The 9,466-nt window shown below is 36.0% G+C and overlaps 1 protein-coding gene across 2 annotated transcripts in view; it reads left to right on the top strand.

Annotated features, from left to right (window-relative positions):
- The first annotated feature begins 33 nt into the window (after window positions 1–33).
- SCYL2 (SCY1 like pseudokinase 2) overlaps window positions 34–9,466 on the top strand; it is a 36,492-nt gene continuing 27,059 nt past the window's right edge. For both annotated transcript variants that reach the window (XM_034403382.3, XM_034403381.3), the window contains exons 1-2: window positions 34–185; window positions 7,430–7,634. In XM_034403382.3, the coding sequence (XP_034259273.1) occupies window positions 7,458–7,634 (177 nt within the window). In that variant the 5' untranslated portion in view covers window positions 34–185; window positions 7,430–7,457. The remainder of the gene's footprint in view (window positions 186–7,429; window positions 7,635–9,466) is intronic.

The following is a 9,466-nucleotide window of genomic DNA, read 5'->3' as shown; positions in this document are numbered from 1 at the left end:
GGCCCTGAGCCCATCCCCTGTTTCTCTCGCAGTGACAACAAGCGAGGCAGGCGGCGGAAGCTGAGGGGAAGGAGCAGCCGGGTCAGGTTTGGGCGGCTGAGGTGGTCGCCATGGCGTAGCCGAGCCTGGTCTGCACTTGGTCAACCACGCCCCACAGTGGGGCTGGATCGTTTCTTCAGGGAGAGGTGAGCCGGGTTGAGGGCGGCGAGTGGCCTTAAAATCTTGGAGCGGGGAAGGGCCCCGTTTTTCTCCCTCCGAACGGCAAGGAGGGCCTGAACGGTGTAATCTGGGCAGGCAGGGACAGGGAGAGTTGGGTGACGTTATTCCTCTCCACCGTGTTTTCTGCTAAGGTGTTTTTCTCGATCTGTCGGGAGCGACGTGGCGGAAAAAAAGAGAAATAAAAGCAAGCTAACAGGCTCTTCCGGTTAAGAGGAAGGGCTGCTTCAACCTTCTGCTTACACGGTGAAAATCTCGTATCTGTTTTAGGCGTTTACTTATTCGAAAGAATCGGCTGCTATTCGTACTTTTAGTCTGACATCTCAAAAAATGCCAACGATAGAAGCACTTTTGTTCTTAAGTGATCCCATAGTTGATTAATCTATTCTTAAAATGGACAATGCAAATGATATTACAGCATATTTAAAAGTTTGCATGTATATTGAAATGCCAAACGGAGCATAAAAATAATATGGGCTTGAGTATATTTCATCTGTTTTAATTGTCCACTTATTGCACCGTCTGAGAAAACTTGCTTGGGAAATCTAAGCCAAAACACTTAATGGGATTGCCCTGTTTTGAAGAGTACTGCTTCACAGAGAATTAAATTCTTTACTTTTTTATGTGTTGTAACATAAAACATAACATAACACATACTTTTTCTGACAACTTGCTAAAAGTATTTTTTTTGTGAGATATGGAAGCAGTTAAATCGAAATTACTGCCTTTAACACATATCCGAAATGCTACTGATGTTCCAGTCAAAAGTATATTTAGTTAACTTCACATTGAAAATAACGGAGTCGAAATACTTATTTCCAGGCTTAAAAAAGCAGAGCAATAATTCCCAGATTTGCTTTTTCACTCTTTCCTAAATGTCAAAAGGGGAAAGTGACATTCTGATCTCAGGAGGCAGATGTACTGTATTCTAGAATGAGGATAGTACTACTGGGAAAGCCATTTTATGGGCGCCTGTCCCCTTAATCTCTCAGGAGAGGGATACTCATAGTGCCCCACCCATTGAGTAGGTATATTTCACCAGAACACATTGTTTGAAATTTACAAGAGATTAAATCATATAGGATTTCATAGTTAATAGATTTTGAATCAAATCCAAAGCCTGCTAGTAATCAGCACTTCTAGGATGAGGGTTTTTTTCCCCCCGTATTAAATCAGTAAATACTGTTTAATAGGGAAGCAGCTGCATTTTGTATCAGCTGCAGATTATAGATCATTTTCAAAAGCAGTTTCGCGTAGACCAAATTACCACTGTCTAGCTTTGGGACAACAAGAGTTAGAGTCATTAACCTCATTGTCTTTTCATCTGGAAAAGTCACAGCTGGTAGTCCATCCAGAACTGTCCAAAGGCTCTAGAAAAAAAAAGCACACATAGATAGTAAAATAACAAAAAGGTACAGCACAAACATTAAAAAAGCAGAGATGAGGAAAAGAGTGGTTATGCTGTAAAGAAAGAAAATCTTAAAAAGGGGCAAAACATAGGTAATAATGCAAAATTAATTTTGTCCTTAAACTAATAATTAACCTAGACCACATAGAAATATATTTTCATCTTCTCATTTTTGGAATATAGGCTTTTCAAAATAGATAACAGTCTTATATATAGATGTATTCCTTAAAATCCTTATTTACAGTTTCATAAAATTATCCTCTTTTCCAGCCTCAATATAGCCAAAGTTCTGTCTGAAATGACAAAATCCATGTTTCAGAAATACAGTTCCATTTCTCATTAAGATCCTTAATAACGTTTCTTCCCAAAAATTTTGCTGACATGTTGAAATCAATAAAACTGCATTTTCTTCCATTTTAAACCTCCTAAAGGGCCTAGTTATTTCATCTGATGAAATAATTTCATTTTAAATCATATTTTTTTTGTTTCTTAACAACTGGAATCACTGATTCTCCAGAAGTGGATATAGTATTCCAGTTTTTCATTCCACAGAATTCCCCAGTCAGCTGGTTGGGAATTGTTGACAGGAGAATTTGGGAGTTGAAGTCCACGCATCTTAAAGATGCTGAGGTTGGAAAACATTTATATAATGGGGGAGGGCCTTCTCTGTGGGGGCTCCTACCTTCTGGAATCAGTTGCCTGAGATAAGGAGAATCCATGACCTCAGTGCCTTCCGTCGTGCCCTTAAAACCCATCTTTTCCAGCAAGCTGGGCTGGTTTAAGAAGAAATTTTTTAAATTCTTTTAATTGGTTTGTGATTTCTTAATTTCTGGGCCAAATTTATACATATTTTTAACTGTTTTTAATATTTGTATTCTATGTTCTTATTTTGGCTGTACACCGCCCTGAGTCCTCAGGGAGAAGGGCGGTATATAAATTGGAAATTAAATTAAATTAAATTTGATAAGTTGAGACAAATCAATTCAAAATAACTTTAACTGCTTCATGAAGATATAAAATTGTAATATAGTGAAAAAAATATGATGGAAAACCATAACCTTTTAGGGCAGGCCATTCTTCATAAAAGTAATATGAAAAATATCAAAGATTTTTTCAAAACTAATATAGCTGATTCCAATTTCTGTTACATCAAAATATTAATCATCAGGTGAATGTTGTCAGATAACCAGGCTTTCTGACCGCAGCCTCCACCTGCTCTTCTATCAGGAATCATATGTCAAGGAGAATCCTCAGATTGCATGTCTGCTCTTTGGCAGCACTACCACATCTTTGAAAGCAGTAAATGGAACAATCATGAATATAGAACAACTTTGTAACAAAGTCAGTTTCATTTTGTTAGGATTAAGTATGAATCTGTTCAACTTCGTTCAGTCGTACATTAAAGAAAACATCCACCGAAGAAGATTTATTACCAAAGTAACAAGCAAATAAATATTGCAGAAGGCCAGATGGAGGAGGAGGGGTATAAAAAACATCTTAGATAGGCACCATCCTAACTCACACAATAAGTAAAAGGAGGAGGAGGACAAGCATATTCAGACTTGCAAAATTCTGTTGTGGTAGTTAATCTCAATGAAAGTAGTTTTAGGTTTATGTGGCACCAGTTTCTTGGCCTGGTCTACCTTGTAGGGCTGACATACACTGCCTGTACGCACTCGGTCAAGACTGCATCTCCTGTTTGGTTTAGGATTGAGATTCATCATCATCATCATGACATAAAATCCCAAAATGATGATCTCACAACAGCTTTATGTAGGTGTTTAAAAGAAATGGAGAAACTGTACCCGGAGGTACATCATATCACACTACCCAAAGATTCAGTTTCCTCCACTAATACCATACAAGTTTGTCCCCTCAACAAGGGACAGAACCACTGCCAAACAGTGCCCTTAATCAACTCTCTCAAGTGACCCAAATAATAAAATGGTCCTGTCTTTAGCTGCTGTGAGATGTAGCAGGACTAAGAGTGTGAAAAATTCCCATCAATGTCCCACCATATGTCAGCTGCAACATCAAACAATATTGTTTCAGTACCATGTGCAGACCTTATAAAAAGGGATGCAGTTAATTGATTTCTTGAGAATGTATATTTATTCATTTATCAAATTTAGTTATTTATTAAATTTGTTTGCCATCCATCTCATCACAAGTCAATGTTGGTATCCAAGCAGTAGCATTCCATTTCCATGCTAAGAATGATTTAAGCATTTAGTTCAATGTTAGCTAATTGAATATCAGAAAGCCCATAACTGGTGACAGTATTCTATTAAATACAAATGGAATGTAATAGAAATGTTATCAATGATTTTATTCTCAAAACAGATGGTTCTGTGTAGGACATGTTTATCATTTCTGTAGAAAATATGATAAGAAAATACTGTTTCTTGAAAGCAAAGTTCACAATTGATATAATGTATATATTTTTATTCTGGGATTAAAATAGCTGAGATTTGATGATGAAATTACAGTAAAAGCTTGTATACATTGGAGGAAATAGATTATACAGAACATAGAATAATATAATTGGAAATTACCTTGGAGGTCTTCTAGTTCAACCCCCTGCTCAAGAAGGAGACCCCATACCATTTCAGACAAATGGTTGTCCAGTCTCTTCTTAGAAGCCTCCAGTGATGAAGCACCGACAACTTCTGAAGGCAAGCCATTCCACTGGTTAATTGTTCTTAGTTTTGGGTTACTTCTCTCTCTGATTAGTTTCCATCCATTGTTTCTTGTCTTGCCTTCTGGTGCTTTCGAAAATAGATTTGACACCCCTCTTCTTTGTGGCAGCCCCTCAAATATTGGAACACTGCTATTATGTCATCCCTAGTCCATTATCAAATACATAAATACAATCTCAACCATCCAAAATATGATGCCCTATAAATAATCTAATCCATATCTGTTTATAATTGAACTGTCTGTTCAAATGTTGCTGGATTGCCAGAAGCATAATTTCTTGTACTGATGTAAGGAGAATATTATAGTTAAAATTAAGTAATTTGTAATCTCAGAATCATTGACTAATTTTTGAGTATTCCTAAAATGCAGGGGAAGTAACAGAAGATTAGAGAAAGGCTATTATTCCATACTTTTAAAAAAGGAAAATAGAAATGACAGATCTGTTGGCTTAGCATCAATCTTACTTTTTTTTTTTACAAAGTAATTAGTATACCAAGGGAATGCTGCAGATTACTGTACCTAAACTTCAGTGAGACACTTGATACAGTTGATGCAGCCTCTTTCTTGATGCGATGAAATGTTGTGAGATGGATTGTCCCTCTGCCAAATGGATTTGCAGCTGGTGGAACAATTGTACCCAATATGTAGACCTCCGGCTGTCTTCTGGTGGTGTTGGAGGCAAGGACCACGAGCTCTGCAGCCCTGCTCTGTGCTCTCCCTGTCACAGGGCTCCAAAAGGAGCCATAGCCACCCTGTAGGGGTGGTGAAGTAAAGGGGGGCACCTTGCAGGTTGAAGAGAGCCGCGTCTCTCCTCCCTGGCTTGATAAATCCTCCTCATCCGAAGATGAGGAGCACTGGCCATCAACATGGCTGCCATGAAGCTGGGGACAGCCAAAACACCTAAGAAAATGCAGGAGCAAAGAGAACAATGAACAGAGATTGTTTCTGGGTGAGATGAATTTTCGTTTCTTTAAAAATTACCCCAAGGAAACAAAAAAAAAAATCCTAGACAAGAGATTCTAAAAATATAACTGTTTAAGCGGCGAAAGAAAAGAGATTTGATTAAGAAATCTATGCTGAAAAGTAAGCCGAAAGCGCCATCTACTGATGAAGGGGAAAGCGACTCCTAGACTTCTGGAAATTTACAGACGAGGAAAGGAATATTTGATATTTGGTGGTTATCACTTTTAACTATTGCCTTATGCTTACCAGAGGTGGAAATAAGAAAGACATTTTATAAAAGAGACTCTGGAAAGCTAGAATAAAAGACTAAAACCACAGAACAGACTTAAAGAACTTGGAAAATACCTTGGGCTATCAGAGTATTGAGTAAATACTGGAACTGGCTCATTTAAATAATTGACTTTGTTTTAAAAGAAATGGATTTTGAGTAAATCCATAAATACCTGCTGGAAAAAGGCAGCATGGAAATTTGAGAAGAGAGCCCCATTTACTAATGATTGGAAATTTGGACTCTTTCTGAACTAGATTGTGATTTTGTTGTTTATTTCACTTTTATTGCTATTATGACTGGAGTTGAAGCTGTGGAAATGAGAGGACATTTTAATAAAATGGCTTTGTTGTTACAAAATATTATGGATTCAATTGATGGTATAGATGAGAAAATGGAAAACATTTTATAATGAACAAAGATCAAACTGCCCATGAACTGGTGGAAGCAACAGAAAGTCTAGATGAAATGAATTATTCAAGCCAGCAAATTGAATACGAACAGGGAAAAAATATGGATCAGAAAAACCAGCAAATGAAGCAACAGCTCGACGAAGAGGAAGACCAGATAAATGATAAGCAAAAGGAGCGGAGAGAACAGATGGATTGGGCACATCAACAAATAAATCAAGGCCTGGAGCAAAAAATAGGACTGACAAACCAGCTGATAAAGAGAGAAAGACCGAAGAAAATAAAAAGACAAATCGACAACTGGAGAGACAGGAAGATATCTTTGATAAGGAGATTGGGACATGGGCAGACATCTGGAAGAAGTGGCAGTATAAGATTCTACTGGGAGAAAGGTTTAGATTGAATAAGAAAGATATAGATGAAGATAAAGACAAAGATGAGGAATGTGGGAGGCGAATTAAAAAATGAATAAGAATTGAAGCTCTAAACAGAAGAAGAGATGACAGATAGAAGGAATTGCCATTTAAATATTAAAGTAGCCTGATTGTAAGCTGAAAGAGGCAGGAATAAAATTAGATAGGGGAAATAATAAAATATAAATTTTTATAGAATGAATAAAAATAATAGATTAGAAGTTTACAGATGTTAGGCATTTTTTAAAATGTATGTTTAAACAATATGAGGATTACTTAAATTTGATAAATGTGATAGAGATTATTAATATTGTTACTGCGAATTGGATTAATATGAATGACACCCAAAACCAACTCTACACACAATATGGATGTATATTTAATAATAATAATAATAATAATAATAATAATAATAATAATAATAATAAATTGTACCCAATATGTAATCTTTAGTGGAGGTATTCATCATAGAGAAAATTATGAAGTTACTAAGAGTCACCAATGACTTGATGGCAGATAATCAATGGGACTGTGTCTATATGAAGAGTAGTATGCAATGGGACATCTCAGAATTCTATTCTAGACCCAGTGCTCTTCAATATTTTTAAATATTTTTTTAGACAACTGGTATTTTAGCAAATTTGAAGTCAATATATCAACACTACAAGGTAGAATAGGGAGTACTTCTTCAGTGTGAGACAGTTGTGAAAAGATCCAATGTGATGGTTGGCTGCATCACAGGGATATATGTTGAGATTACAGGAAATGATCATTCTCTTCTACGCTGCACTGGTCAGACTACATCTAGAATACTGTGTCCAGTTTTGGTTATGACAATACAAGAAGGATGCTGAGAAATTGGAAAATGTGTAGAGAAAAGTCATTGTTCAAATTCAAAAAGGGATACAAAAATGTTAAAATTCTTTATTATTGTGGCATCAAGCTTTCATTTAAATAATGAAAGTGAGTAACATTTAGTGAGTAAATGATGTATATTTTACTATTTGTATTAATAAAATTTCCAAAACAATTTTAATAATTTCCTTTATAGGTAAACGTACTGCAGAATTGCCATAACAATGGAGTTGATGCTAAATAAATTGAAGAACACTGTTACAAAAGTGACTGCAGATGTCACAAGTGCAGTCATGGGAAATCCTGTAACCAGGGAATTTGATGTTGGTCGGCACATTGCTAGTGGTGGCAACAAACTTGCTTGGAAAATTTTTAATGGCTTTAAAAAGTCAACAAAACAGGTAAGCTTTTTGAGAAAGAAATCTATATAATCAGAGTGGTATTTCAAAAGAGAGTATGTAGTTTACAATGGCAGAATAAAAGTTGCTGACTATGCTCAACATTATAATATTTGTGGAAGTGACGTTCATATATGTTTCTGTTAGGTTTCTAAAATGTCTCAATATTTAAAAGTTACGAGAAAACTAAAGAGAATTAAATATACTATAACTTCTTAGATTTCAATCTAAGGAGGTTGTCTATCTGTAATTAGATGTATGAAATCTATCCTAAACTATCTCAGACGTGTGTGTGCTTACATTGCTATCGAGTATTCAGATGTCAATAAGACAACTTGAATATATCTTTACCTGGGATTATTGCATTAATCCTGTGATAATGTAGTTGTTGCAATACCCCCATGATCACATTATCAAAATGATCACCTAATGACTGCTACGCTTGGTGATAGAAATTCCAGTCCAAATTAGGGTTGTTGTCAGAAATACTGGTAGGTGAGAGTGATTATGTATGAGTTTGATAGATTTATAAATAAGATACTTCATGTCATATGTAATTTTTAATTAGTAATTATTTTGTTGTTCTAGCTCTACCCTTTTAAAATAAATAATGTGAATATTTAAAAAAAATATTCACATTATTTAACCTGGACAGTTTTGGGCCAACTGTTTTAAGAGTGGATTACTATGTATAAATTGCAATGTGGCTTTTATATCTAAAGAGCATCTCTTGCATAAATCTGTCCATCAGTTGTTCTTATTAGGTTTGTTGTACATTCTATTACCAAAAAAGATGAACTATAATTATATAATACAATCTTCCATCAGTTACTCCGTTACTGCTAAGATATAATGAAGGCCTTTTTCATTTAATTTACCAAGCTTTTGGTAAATTTAATTGTGTTAATTTTGATTAGTGTCTTTTAAATAGTTGTAATTATTGTTTCTTTTTCACCTCAATTATTTTTAGACCATATAATATGATCTGCCTATGGATACCTGAAACAAATATAAACAAATATAAAACAATTGTTATATTGATTTTATTATTTCTGCAATTTGTTACTTGGAGGACTGTATGTCTATGCATTTAGTAGACTTGTTTTGATTGAATGAGGAAGGTGTGAGAAATTCTTAGGTTGGAGTAGTAGGTATCTGACAGGTGTTGTAACAAAGATCTTATTCTGTTTCCTGTAGTGCTAGATGATCAAACAATTATGAATAGATTATACTTACATTGACTCTGATGTAGGTGCTACCACAGGTTGTCCCAAAGGTGCTTTTCAAATGGCAGCTGGACTTCCTTGAAAACATTTTGCTTCTCATCTAAGAAACTTCTTCAATTCCATCAGTTTGGTCATCCAGACTTGGATGATTGAAAATCTCCATAGACATGCTACCACAGATTCCTTGATTTATGACCAACACTAAGCAATATGGTTGTAAAGCAAGACATCATGTGACCACATTGCTTACAATCCTGACAATCCCAATTGCCCTCTTTAAGCAAATTCCACCAGTCATCAGCCAAAGACCTATCCCGATTCCAACCATTCCAGGCTTGGTCCTTCCCAGCCCTGAGTCTCAGTAAGGTAAGGGACTGCCTCCAATTCTCCCCAGCCATCAATCTTCCCCCACCCATCTCTGCCCTTTTGGCTGTTACACTCTTGTGTATAGCAAATAGGAGCAGAATAGCATGGCTCTGGGGCTGCTTGCTATGCCCAGGAACTCACCCCACCCTACAGAGCCAGTAGCATGGCACAAGGCAGTTTTTTGACACTTTGTGATTCTGGGCTGTAATAAGCAGCCTTTGAGCTACAGCACAAAACCTAGTT

This window comes from Pantherophis guttatus, chromosome 7 (genome assembly GCF_059756535.1).
Source record: "Pantherophis guttatus breed Tessera chromosome 7, ASM5975653v1, whole genome shotgun sequence".
Taxonomy (NCBI): Eukaryota; Metazoa; Chordata; class Lepidosauria; order Squamata; family Colubridae; genus Pantherophis; species Pantherophis guttatus.
Note: the sequence above shows the minus strand (reverse complement) of the source record. Positions and strands in the feature narration are given on the sequence as shown.